This window comes from Mobula birostris, chromosome 7 (genome assembly GCF_030028105.1).
Source record: "Mobula birostris isolate sMobBir1 chromosome 7, sMobBir1.hap1, whole genome shotgun sequence".
Lineage (NCBI taxonomy): Eukaryota > Metazoa > Chordata > Chondrichthyes > Myliobatiformes > Myliobatidae > Mobula > Mobula birostris.
In genome coordinates this window covers 22157752-22171463 of record NC_092376.1, presented here as the reverse complement: position 1 = coordinate 22171463, position 13712 = coordinate 22157752, and the positions used below count along the sequence as shown (strand labels likewise).

Here is a 13712-nt window from a genome sequence, read left to right as displayed (position 1 = left end):
ACATACTTTGATAATAAATGTACTTTGAATCTTATGTTTTCTCACCATCCTCTGCAAACTCCAGACACTGGTGTATGTGGAAATCCCAGGAGATGAACACCAACCACTTTGTCTGGCACCAACAATCATTCTATGGTCAAAGTCACTTAGGTCATGTTTCTTCCCCATTCTGATGTTTGATCTGAACAACAAATGAACCTCACAACCATGTCTGCATGCTTCTATGCATTGAGTTGCTGCCACATGATTGGTTGATTAGATATTTGCGTCAAAGAACATGTGTGCAGGTGTACCTAATAAAGTGGCCACTGAGCACACACACACAATTTCCAGTCAGGCAGCATCTATGAAAATGTGCATCACAGGCATAACCCTCAACACCACTGAAAACATTTTCAAGAAGTGGTGCTTCAGGCAGGTGGCATCCATCACTGAGAACCTTCACCCTCTGGAACATGCCCAATTCTCACTACTACTATCAGGGAGTAGGTACAGAAGCAGGAACACCCACAGCATCGTCCCTCTGCCATCAACTTTCTGAACTTATGAACACTACCTCATCATTTCTCTTTTATATTTTTATTTATAATGATAATATTAATAATATTTTATTGATCCCAAGTGGGAAATTCTTTCGTTACAGCAGCAAAATTTAAAAGCACACTTAGGAGTGTGCAGGCTTAACTAATAATAAAGTACAGGATAACAATATACACAATAATTTACCAATGTGAAATAATTTGCAATAATGTGCAATAGTAATGTACAGAATAATAAAACAGACTATTGTACGATATTGTTCTCCTGTTGCACAGACATGAACTGTTGTAAATGCTTATTGCATTTGGTAGGAAAGATTTTCTGTAACGATCCTTGTGACAGCAGAGCTGAATGAGTCTGTTCAAAAGGATGCTCCGCTGCTTATTCAGTAGATCATGGAGAGGATGTGCCAGATTGTCCATAATGGATAACAGTATGTTTAGTGATCTCCTCTCCACCACTAACTCAAAAGAGTCTAGGTTGTAACCAAGGACGTATGCAGCCTTTTTGCTGAGTTTATTTAGCCCCTTAGCATCACCAATACCGATGCTGCTTCCCCCAACATAAAGCAGCAAAGAAGACTGCACGCACTACCACAGACTGGTAAAAGATCTCCAACATCTTGCCGCACACATTGAAGGATCTCAGCTTCCTTAGAAAACTGAGTCTGCTCATCCCCTTCTTGTAAACAGCCTTGGTGTTGCTTTACCTGTCAAGTATGTTGTTGAGGTGAACACCCAAGTATTTGTATTCCTCCACCACCACAGCTTCTTCCCCAGAGTGTATATGGGACTTGTCATAGTCCTCTTCCTCCTAAAATCAATCACCATCTCCCTGGTTTTGGCCACATTCAGGAGCAGGTGTGCCTCCCACACCACTCCACAACCTTGTCCACCAGTCCTTTGTACTCCGACTCCTGCCCGTCTCCGATACACCCAACCACCACAGTATCATCGGAGAACTGCTGCAAATGACAAGACTCAGATGTGTACTGATAGTCTGAGGTGTGCAGAGTGAACAGAAACGGAGACAGGATAGTCCCTTGTGGTGGTCCAGTGTCACTCACCATCATCTCAGACAGAGAACTACCCAGCTGTACAAACTGGAGTCTATCTGTCAGGTAGTCAGTAATCCAGGAAATAGTGGATTTGTCTACACCCATCCTTTGCAGCTTCTCATGGAGAAGAAGTGGTTGGATTGTATTGAACGCACTACAGAAATCAAAATAAGTGATTTTCACAGGGTCACCAGCGTCATCCAGGTGAGAGTGAGCTCTCCTCAACAGGTAGATGATGGCATCATCCACTCCCACAAGAGGTTGGTTGGCAAACTGTAAAGGGTCCAATGAAGGTCTCATCTGCGGTCCAAGGTAAGTCAGGACAAGTATCTCCAGCACCTGCATCAAATGAGATGTGAGGGCAATTGGTGTGTATCATTAAGTTCAGATGGAGTTGCCTTCTTGGGTACAGGAACCAAGCAGGAAGCCTTCCATAGCACTGATAACTTTTCCTGACTCAGACTCAGATTGTAAGGGTGCTGCAAAATACCAGACAGCTGGGTCGCACAGGCCTTCAGTAGCCTGGGGCTGATACCATCCAATCCAGCACCCCTGCCTTGATGTAGTCTCCCCTGCTGTCTCTTAGCCTGACCTGCAGTCACAGTCAGGAAGGGGAAGTTGGTCATCCCCATGGAGGCTAGATACTCCTGTACAGGCCACCAAACAGTAGTAGTGAGGTCGGAGATGGTATTAAACAGGAAATTAGAAATGTGTGCAATAAAGGAACAGCAGTTATAATGGGTGACTTCAATCTACATGTAGATTGGGTGAACCAAATTGGTAAAGGTGCTGAGGAAGAGGATTTCTTGGAATGTATGCGGGATGGTTTTTTGAACCAACATGTGGAGGAACCGACTAGAGAGCAGGCTTTTCTGGACTGGGTTCTGAGCAATGAGGAAGGGTTAATTAGCAATCTTGTCGTGAGAGGCCCCTTGGGTAAGAGTGACCATAATATGGTGGAATTCTTCATTAAGATGGAGAGTGACATAGTTAATTCAGAAACAAAGGTTCTGAACTTAAAGAGGGGTAACTTTGAAGGTATGAGACGTGAATTGGCTAAGATAGACTGGCAAATGACACTTAAAGGATTGACGGTGGATATGCAATGGCAAGCATTTAAAGGTTGCATGGATGAACTACAACAATTGTTCATCCCAGTTTGGCAAAATAATAAATCAAGGAAGGTAGTGCACCCGTGGCTGACAAGAGAAATTAGGGATAGTATCAATTCCAAAGAAGAAGCATACAAATTAGCCAGAGAAAGTGGCTCACCTGAGGACTGGGAGAAATTCAGAGTTCAGCAGAGGAGGACAAAGGGCTTAATTAGGAAGGGGAAAAAAGATTATGAGAGAAAACTGGCAGGGAACATAAAAACAGACTGTAAAAGCTTTTATAGATATGTAAAAAGGAAAAGACTGGTAAAGACAAATGTAGGTCCCCTGCAGACAGAAACAGGTGAATTGATTATGGGGAGCAAGGAAATGGCAGACCAATTGAATAATTACTTTGGTTCTGTCTTCACTAAGGAGGACATAAATAATCTTCCAGAAATAGTAGGGGACAGAGGGTCCAGTGAGATGGAGGAACTGAGCGAAATACATGTTAGTAGGGAAGCGGTGTTAGGTAAATTGAAGAGATTGAAGGCAGATAAATCCCCAGGGCCAGATGGTCTGCATCCTAGAGTGCTTAAGGAAGTAGCCCAAGAAATAGTGGATGCATTAGTGATAATTTTTCAAAACTCGTTAGATTCTGGACTAGTTCCTGAGGATTGGAGGGTGGCTAATGTAACCCCACTTTTTAAAAGAGGAGGGAGAGAGAAACCGGGGAATTATAGACCGGTTAGCCTAACGTCGGTGGTGGGGAAACTGCTGGAGTCAGTTATCAAGGATGTGATAACAGCACATTTGGAAAGCGGTGAAATGATCGGACAAAGTCAGCATGGATTTGTGAAAGGAAAATCATGTCTGACGAATCTCATAGAATTTTTTGAGGAAGTAACTAGTAGAGTGGATAGGGGAGAACCAGTGGATGTGGTATATTTGGATTTTCAGAAGGCTTTTGACAAGGTCCCACACAGGAGATTAGTGTGCAAACTTAAAGCACACGGTATTGGGGGTACGGTATTGGGGGTAAGGTATTGATGTGGGTGGAGAGTTGGTTAGCAGACAGGAAGCAAAGAGTGGGAATAAACGGGACCTTTTCAGAATGGCAGGCAGTGACTAGTGGGGTACCGCAAGGCTCAGTGCTGGGACCCCAGTTGTTTACAATATATATTCATGACTTGGATGAGGGAATTAAATGCAGCATCTCCAAGTTTGCGGATGACACGAAGCTGGGTGGCGGTGTTGGCTGTGAGGAGGATGCTAAAAGGATGCAGGGTGACTTGGATAGGTTGGGTGAGTGGGCAAATTCATGGCAGATGCAATTTAATGTGGATAAATGTGAAGTTATCCACTTTGGTGGCAAAAATAGGAAAACAGATTATTATCTGAATGGTGGCCGATTAGGAAAAGGGGAGGTGCAACGAGACCTGGGTGTCATTATACACCAGTCATTGAAAGTGGGCATGCTGGTACAGCAGGCGGTGAAAAAGGCGAATGGTACGCTGGCATTTATAGCGAGAGGATTCGAGTACAGGAGCAGGGAGGTACTACTGCAGTTGTACAAGGCCTTGGTGAGACCACACCTGGAGTATTGTGTGCAGTTTTGGTCCCCTAATCTGAGGAAAGACATCCTTGCCATAGAGGGAGTACAAAGAAGGTTCAGCAGATTGATTCCTGGGATGGCAGGACTTTCATATGAAGAAAGACTGGATGAACTGGGCTTGTACTCGTTGGAATTTAGAAGATTGAGGGGGGATCTGATTGAAACGTATAAAATCCTAAAGGGATTGGACAGGCTAGATGCAGGAAGATTGTTCCCGATGTTGGGGAAGTCCGGAACGAGGGGCCACAGTTTGAGGATAGAGGGGAAGCCTTTTAGGACCGAGATTAGGAAAAACTTCTTCACACAGAGAGTGGTGAATCTGTGGAATTCTCTGCCACAGGAAACAGTTGAGGCCAGTTCATTGGCTATATTTAAGAGGGAGTTAGATATGGCCCTTGTGGCTACGGGGGTCAGGGGGTATGGAGGGAAGGCTGGGGCGGGGTTCTGAGTTGGATGATCAGCCATGATCATAATAAATGGCGGAGCAGGCTCGAAGGGCCGAATGGCCTACTCCTGCACCTATTTTCTATGTTTCTATGTTTACTCCAAAGTTGGGGAGTTTGGAACACAGGAGGGGAGGGAGGGTTGGAGGGAGAAGGCTTCAGGGGCAGGGAGGGTGTGTGGTTTGGTCAAGTGAGGGAGGGGACAGCAGGAGGGCCCATGCTGAATCTGTTGAAAAACAATTTTAATTTGTTGGCCCATTCCAGGCAGCCCCCGATCTTCCTTTCCTTAACCTCGAAGCTTGTGTAACTATGTAACACATAGTTTTTATGTATTGCACTGTACTGCTGTTGCTAAACAACAAGTTCACGTCAGTGATTCTGATTCTGATATGACAGGCACAGGAATGTTTAATGCTTTTTCTTTGCATCATGCAAGTACGAAGCAGACCCTATTAGCTCTAGGGTAAGTTCTGATGAAGGATCTCGGCCTGGATCATTGATTGTTTATTCATTTCCATTGATGCTGCTGATCTGCTGTGCTCCTCCAGAATTTAGTGTGTGTCACTCTGCATTTCCAGCATCTGCAGGACCATGTGTTTATGTACGTGTAGGTTTAGAGGCTAAACTCTGGGTCATTGTTGAATCTTCCGCTGAACCCTCTAAGAACGTGGGCCTTACACTTAACACCTGCAAAATTCCAGCCTCTGAAAACAGTAGTCCACAACATGACCCTGCAACATGCAAATCACTCTCCACACCTCAGGAGCTAAGTCTTAGTAAAGTAGATACCAATGAAAATATTCACCAGTCTCTTCAGAGCATCAGCACAGCCTTGGCTGACTGAGGAAAAGAGATTTTAGAGATTAAGACTTCACACCCAACACAATTCTTCTAATAGTCTACTGGGCAGCAATGATTCCCTGCTCTCTTGTACATTACTTACAGCAAAACCCTCAATGCATGAGAGAGATACCAAAAAAACGTTGTCTCCAATAAGTGAGCTAACACCAGTGTCCTCTCTAGACCAATGTACCCACCATTCAGGCCTTAACTACATCCAGTGAGCCATTGTCAGCATACTCACATGCCCAATATCAGGCTCACAAAGCAGACGCACACTAATCACAATGGGCTCTGTCGTGATAAGAAAAGATTCAAAGATGTTCAGAGAAACTTCCTTGTAGAAATTCTCATTGTTTTTGGCCCATGACTGGAGTTAAAAGGGGCATTCAGGATGATACTGAGAACTTTGAGTCCATGATTTGGGAGCACAGAAAAACTCAATGTAAATGGCAAAAGGGCCATCTGCTGACAATCTAATATTAATATAAATATGATGATAAGTTGTTATTTTACAGGAATCTACTTGATAAACTAACCTTAAAATATATTTATATATCAGCCAGTACCATCCTCCCCACTATCGAGGGCATCTTTAAGAAGTGAAACCTCAAGAAGGAGGTATCCATCATCCTCATCATCGGGTGCGTGCCCTCTTCTCATCACTACCATCAGGAAGGAGGTACAGGAGTCTGGAGACCGACCGTTTCTTCCCCTCAGCCATCAGATTTCTAAACAATCCATGATCCCATGAACACTGTCTCATCATTTCTCTTTTACACAATTTGTTTATTTCTGTATCACTGTAATTTTTATATCTTGCATTGCACTGTGGAACAAATTTCATGACAGTGAGAATGATTTTGATATGAAAGGCACAGGAAAGGATTTAGCTGGTTAATGACTTTTCATTTTTTCATGCAAACGATGCATAGTGTGAAGCAGATCCCCTCAGTTCCAGGGCCATAGAGTCAGAGAAACACACAGCACAGAAATAGACCTTCAGGATATGAGAGGAATCTCGAATACCCGGAGCAGACCCAAGTGGTTACAGACACAGGACTGAACCTGTGTCTCTGACACAGTAGCTCTATTCTGCTGCCCCATCAATTTCTTATGAAAGCACATTCAGATGGGATGCTCTTGAAATGTAGGGAAGAGTGGGCAGGTAAAGGGAGATAAATAATTCTAACAGATTGTTTCTATCTCCATCCCAAGAAGACAACAAAACTTAAGAAACTTAACATTACAGCTTCTTTTTTTATAAGCATTCTTTTATTTGATTGTTTTGCTACCTAATGTATTTACTTTCAGAAGGAATGTCATAAGAAGACTTACTGTAAACTTAAATATACAATCCTACCGCTGCCTGCCAGGGATTTGTATGTTCTCCCTGTGGTTGCATGGGTTTCTTCCAGGTGCTCCAGTTTCCTCCCACAGTCTAAAGACGCACTAGTTGGTAGGTTAATTGGTCATTGTAAATTGTCTTATGCTTAAGCTAGAATTAAATTGGGGGATTTCTGGCTGGTATGGTTTGAAGGGCCAGGAGGGCCTGTTCTGTGCTGTATCTCAATCCGTAAGTAAATATATAAAAAAAAAACAAAATATTTCTTACACTGTGGCCACTTTATTAGGTGTAGCAGTACACCTGCTTGTTAATGCAACTATCTAATCAGCCAATTATGTGGCAGAAGCATAATGAATAAAAGCATGCAGACATGATCAAGAGGTTCGGTTGCTGTTCGGACCAAACATCAAAATGGGGAAGAAATGTGATCTAAGTGACTTTGATCGTGGAATGATTCTTTGTTCCAGATGGGGTGGTTTGAATATCTTAAAAACTGCTGATCTCCTGGGATTACAGATAACGGTGTGAAAAACAAAAAAATATCCAGTGAGCAGCAACACACATCAAAGTTGCTGGTGAACGCAGCAGGCCAGGCAGCATCTCTAGGAAGAGGTACAGTCGACGTTTCAGGCCGAGACCCTTCGTCAGTGAGCAGCAGTTCTGTGGGTGAAAATGCCTTGTTAATGAGAGATGTTGGAGGAGAATGGCCAGACTAGTTCAAGCTGACAGCAAGGTGACAGTAACTCAAGCAACCAGACTTTACAACGGTGATGTACAGAACACACAAGACAGCAAATTTTGAAGTGGATGGGGTCAGCAGCAGGTGACACCCAAATATGCACTCAATGCCCACTTTATTAGGTACTGGGGGGTATCTAATAAAGTGGCCACTAAGTGTATATGACTAGCCATAGATTTGCATATATCTTTGAATGCAAGCTTACTCATTTACAAGTTCTTATGGTGATAGAAAAAATAGCTAATTAATTTTTATCACTGAGAATAATAGATGCCACAAAACAGGAAATTCCCCAGTGCTTTTGTACGATTAACTCCCCCAGCTTCTGAGGACCATTGTGGTGAGGTGATAATAACGAGAGTAGAGACTTCCTTTTCTACTCCTTTGATCAGCCAGAAACAGAAGAACAAAGGAGCAGTCAAAGCAAGAGAGTAAACTATCATGTAAATGATGTCAGAACAAAACAAAGAGCACAGGATAGGGAAAAAGAAAGGGAGATACGAACAGCACAATCGACATAGGCAACAACAAATGAAATGAAGATGCTGAATAGTTTTACTGCCAGCACATATGATGCAATGTAGCCATCAGAAAAGACGGACACAGCTATCCATTCTTGAGAGCTCAACAGGGTAGAGAAATATACAAGAGATAAACCATAGGAATTCAAGAAGCCCCACTGCTTTCCAAAATGCTGCTTGAAAGCTAAAACACCATGGCCACTTATGCATTCCGACAGATTGCTTTCACAGCCAACTCTTTCTGGACAAAAATAGAAGCACTGCGCTATTCAAACGTTGGTGGGCTGCTGACAGCTCCTTCAGCAAATTAATGCCAGCATTGCCTGAGTTTACTCACTGAGCACTCAGGACTCTGCCAGGACATCTACTTGCGTGGGAGACATCGAATTTATTTTGAAGCCTCTGTGCACCATTCTGCATGTTGGAATTATTAATCAAGGCAGCCTGAGGTTGCAGTTGGGACTAATAACTGGCAGTCATTTGGAGACACGGGAGATGGCAAAAACTGGAACGTGGAGCAACACCTGGGAGTTTGCAAACACTTGGAGTTACTCAAAATCAACAAAGGCATTTCATATTAATAGTGGAGTAAAGATGTATTACCAAAAGTTGACCCCAAATGACTTAGAAGAAATATTAAATCCAGTGATCAAAATTTTTAATCAAGATATACACTTGAAGTACCTTAAAGAATTGACATTGCATAATTTTTTACTGCATGGAACCAGGACCTTTAGTCCAACTTGTCCAAGCCAAACAAGGAATAAACAGTCAACATTTCGGGCTGAGACCCTCCTTCAGAACTGCTGAACTTCGTTTGCTCTTTACCATAGGTGCTGCCTGGCCTACTGAGTTCCTTCAGCATTTTGTGTGCATTGCTTTGGATTTCCCGCATCTGCAGATTTTCTCATGTTTGGGTGAAGTTGTCCCCTTTTGTTCAAGAGCCTGATGGTTGAGGGGTAGTAGCTTTCTGACTGATGACAGCAGTATATGAAGAGAGCATGTCCTGGGTGGCGGGTGTCCCTGATGATGGATGCTGCTTTCCTGCAACAGCGTTTCATGTAGACCTTCTCAATGGTGGGGAGGGCTTTACCTGTAATGAACTAGGTTGTATCCACCATTTTTTGTGGGATTTTCTGTTCAAGGGCATTTGAACTCCCAAAGTCCAACACCTCACCCTTTCCCAGAATAAAATCCACCTTCTATTTCTATACCCATATCTGCAACAGATTTACATCCTGCTGTATCCTTTGACAACCTTCTTTGTTGTTTGCAACTCCACCAGTCCAAGTCATAGAGGCACAGAATCACAGAGTCATAAAGCACTGCAGCACAGAAACACGGTCTTCAGCCCATCTAGTCTATTCTAAAATGTTATTCTACTTATTCCCATCAACCCGCACCTGGACCATAACCCTCATTACCCCACCCATCCATGAACTGATCCAAATTTACTTCAAATGTTGCAGTCAAACCCACATCTACCACTTGCAATGGCAGATCATTCCACATTTACACCACCCTCTGGGTGAAGAAGTTCACCCTCAAGTTCCCCTTAAAAATTTCACCTTTCACCCTTATCCTATAACCTCTAGTTCTTGCATCACCCACCCTGCTTGCATTTACCCAATCTATACCCCTCAGAATCATTAATACCTCTACCAAGTCTCCTCTCAGGGAATGCTCCAGGGAATAAAATCCTAGCCTATTCAACCTTTCCCTATTACTCAAGTCCCAGCAACACCCTTGGAAATTTTCTCTGGACTCTTTCAATCTTATTGATATCTTTCTTGTAGGTAGGTGACCAGAATGGCACACAATATTCTAAGTTAAGCCATGCCAATGTCTTAAACAACTTCAATATAACATCCCAACTTGAGTACTCAGTACTTTGATTTATGAAGCCTAACGTGTCAAAAGCTTTCTTTATGACCCTATTACCTGTGATGCCACTTTCAAGGATTTATTGATCTTTTTTTCAGATCCCTCTGTTAATCTAGTTAGACTAATTAACACCCCTTCACTTTCACCCCCTGTCATCAATAGCCAAGCTAATTTTGAGTCTAATCAACAGCAACCTTCCACAGGTGGAGCTGACAGACAGAAGTGGGTAGTTTATGAAGTCATTGGCTCTTTCTACCATTTACATCAGCACATTTGCTCTCATTTCATGGATGTGAAGTTCTCGATACCACCTGAACACTCTTTCAGAATCAGGTTTACTATCACCGACTTATATGTTGTGAAATTTATTGTTCTGTGGCAACAGTAGAGTGCAAAGACATAAGTTTTATGAAACCCCTCATTGGTCAGGGCTATCCATGGATTTAGCATCCTAGCTATATTTATGACGAGCAAGCAAGGGCAGTACGATATGGAAAGCAACCTGGGGCCATGCAGCAAGCTCCTTCTCCCCACATTGCTGGAGTTACCAATCAGCATTGAACTCAACATAAGACTGCCTTAGTGACTCCAGCTCTGAAGCCTTCCCCATGAGTGGGTATAACCACAAGGCAGCTGAGATTAGTTTTCCTTCTCCTAGATAAGCTGCCAACCATGGTTGACGAGGCCTATCTACCCAGAGTGACTCGTTTTAAGGTACCAGTACCCTGCCTTTGTCTCTTCTCCTGTCAGTAGAAGTGGTTCTGCCAGAATTAGTAGCTAAGCCACTTGTGAAGGCCAAGAGCCGGATTTGGTTGTCAGGGGCTATTTTGAGACACACTCTTTTAATAGGTTGTGGGAGCTTATCCCCACTACCTCCCTGATGACTGTAAGGAACCACTAAAAGCTACAAATAAATAGTGGAGAAAAAAAGATCACAAGGTAGTGAACTTTCACAAATTCATGGGTCCTTCAGAAATCTAATGGCAAGGGAAGACACTATATCTGAGTTATTGATTGTGGGTGTTTGAGCACCTGTACTTCTCCTTGATGGCAGTAATGAGAAGAAAACATGTTCTGGATGGTGAGAGTCTTCACTGATATATGCTCTTCCATTATTTTAAACACTCAAAGGTTGGATTTCCAGGAGTCAGTATGGGCTATGGAGTCATGAGACTGCAGATGCTAGAATCCGGAGTAAAAATCAAATGCTGAAGTAGCTCAAAGTTCAAAGTTTAAAGTAAATCTATTATCAATGTATGTATATAACACCTTGAGATTAATTTTTCACAGGCATTCACAGCAGAACAGAGAAGTACGATAGGGGTAATGAAAAACTATGCACAAAGACTGACACAAGAGATCCTGAAGATGCTGGGAGTCCAGAGTAACACACACAAAATGCTGGAGGGACTCACAAGGTCAGGCAGCGTCTATGGAAGTGAATAAACAGTTGGTGTTTTGGGTCGGATCCTTCATTAGACTTGAAAGGAAGTGGGAAGATTCCAAAATAACAAGATGGGGGGAGGGGAAAGAGTTCAAGCTGGTCAACCATTTCAATTCAAATCCCCATTCCTATTCCGATATGTCTGGCCATGACCACAATGGGGCCACCCTCAGGATGGAGGAGCAACACCTTATATTCCATCTAGGTAGCCTCCAACCTGATGGCATGAATATCAACTTATCCAACTTCCAGTAATTTCCCCCTCCCCTTTACTCTTCTTCATTTTTCCATTCTGACGCCCTCTAAACTCTTCCTCACCTGTCTATCACCTCCCCCATGTACCCCTCTTCCTTTCCTTTCTCCCATCTCCTCTCCAATCAGATTCCTTCTTCTACAGCCATTTACCTTATCATCTCCCAGCTTCTTGCTTCATCCACCCTTTCCCACCCACTTTGTTTCACCTATCACCTTCTAGCTTGTAGTCCTTCCCCTCCCCCTTCCTTTTCAGTCCTGGTGAAGGGTCTCGACCCAAAACATCGACTGTTTATTTCCACAGATGCAGCCTGAAGTGATTAACTCCTGCAGCATTTTGTGCATGTGGCCCAAAGACTGACAGACAACCAATGGGCAAATTAAGACAAACTGCACAAATAAATAAGTGAACGAACAAATAATTCTCAGTAGGTCAGGCAGCATCTGTGTGGGGGGGCACGTTTTCAAGAAGTCTTTGATCACCTCTTTCAATCCTTCCCTCCGTCTGCCTGGTAATCTCTTCCTGTGACAGAGCTCAAAAAAGAGGGGTTACGTCAAGATTTGGTGAACAGCACTACCCAATGAGCAGACAGCACTGTGGTTCTACCAGGTATAAAATATCAGACATCCTGAGGGCCATCGCACGTGTCTCTATGCATAGATGCAGCTGTATGTAGAACTGACGCAGCAAACACAGTCAGTACAGGCCCTTCTTAACCCCACCACATTGTCATTTGTGGTCTGATGTCACTGATGCAAGAAGAGGGAAATGCTGCCAAATTCCTTCTAATTATATATTGGTGAATGGGAGGTTTCAGGTTGTCAAGCGTGCCTTTGTTTCCCCTCTGAAATTTCACCAGGTCGTTGCTGTAATAATGGGGCCACATTGATAATTACATTTTAATAGGAAGGCAATTCTGAAGCCGTTTTTCTTGTCAAAGCGGGTGGAATCGACTTCGGGCAAATGACTCACTATCTATAATGTGATTCCAAAATGAAGCTTTCCCTCTCCTTCTGCAGTCTCTCAATGCAATTCTGCCAATGTTAGAGGAATAAAAGCATGCTGCCTATTGCTTTGGAGGAGTCTACTGTGGCTTTGTTTATTGGGAAAGATGTCTTCTCCATACCCTCTGGTAAAAAAAACATTTACATGGACTAAAAACCAACAAGATTCTGGTGGGAAATCAATGGGTAGGTAGTGCCTTTGAGAACCTTCATCTCACCGGAATTGGAAGATTGCCAAATGTAGCTCTGCTGATAAGGAAGGAAGGCTGGGAGCAAACAGGGAACAGCACACCAATTCCTCCTGAAGTGCATGTCCCTCCAGCATTGCTGCCTGACCCAGTGAGTTCAAGATTCATGGTTATTTATCACATATATATCGAAACAATATTACAAAAAATAAGAGACATCTTGGGAATCAAAGTTGGCAGTGAAAACATCAATAATTTTAGATATGCGGATGACACTGTGTTAATTGCAAGTACAGAGGAAGAACTACAAAACTTAATTGATATAGTTGTTGAAGAAAGTGCAAAAATGGGTCTATCAATTGCAAGAAGACAGAATGCATAGTGATATCCAAAAAAGAAGGAGAATCCTATCTGCAGGCTAAGAATAAACGGGGAAGACATAAAACAAATACAGAACTTTTGCTACTTAGGAAGCTGGGTGACATCAGATGGCAGGTGCGACATGGACATCAAAAGAAGAACAGGGATGGCAAAAGGCACCTTTACGAGAATGAAGAGTATACTGACCAATACTAAACTAGGCATGACAACCCGCCTCAGAGCACTGAAATGTTACGTTTATCGAGTTATGTTATATGGATCAGAATGTTGGACAATATCTAGTAACATGAGGAAATGAATTGAAGAAGAGATGTGGTTTTTGAGGAGGATGCAAAGAATATCATGAATGAAACGAATATCTGAT

The 13712-nt window shown here is 43.0% G+C and overlaps 1 protein-coding gene across 1 annotated transcript in view; it reads left to right on the top strand.

The window, feature by feature from the left end:
* The first annotated feature begins 1832 nt into the window (after window positions 1–1832).
* LOC140200641 (uncharacterized) overlaps window positions 1833–13712 on the top strand; it is a 51285-nt gene continuing 39405 nt past the window's right edge. The window contains 3 exon segments of the mRNA XM_072264212.1: window positions 1833–1909; window positions 2925–3711; window positions 3714–4271. Coding sequence (XP_072120313.1) covers window positions 1833–1909; window positions 2925–3711; window positions 3714–4271 — 1422 coding nt within the window.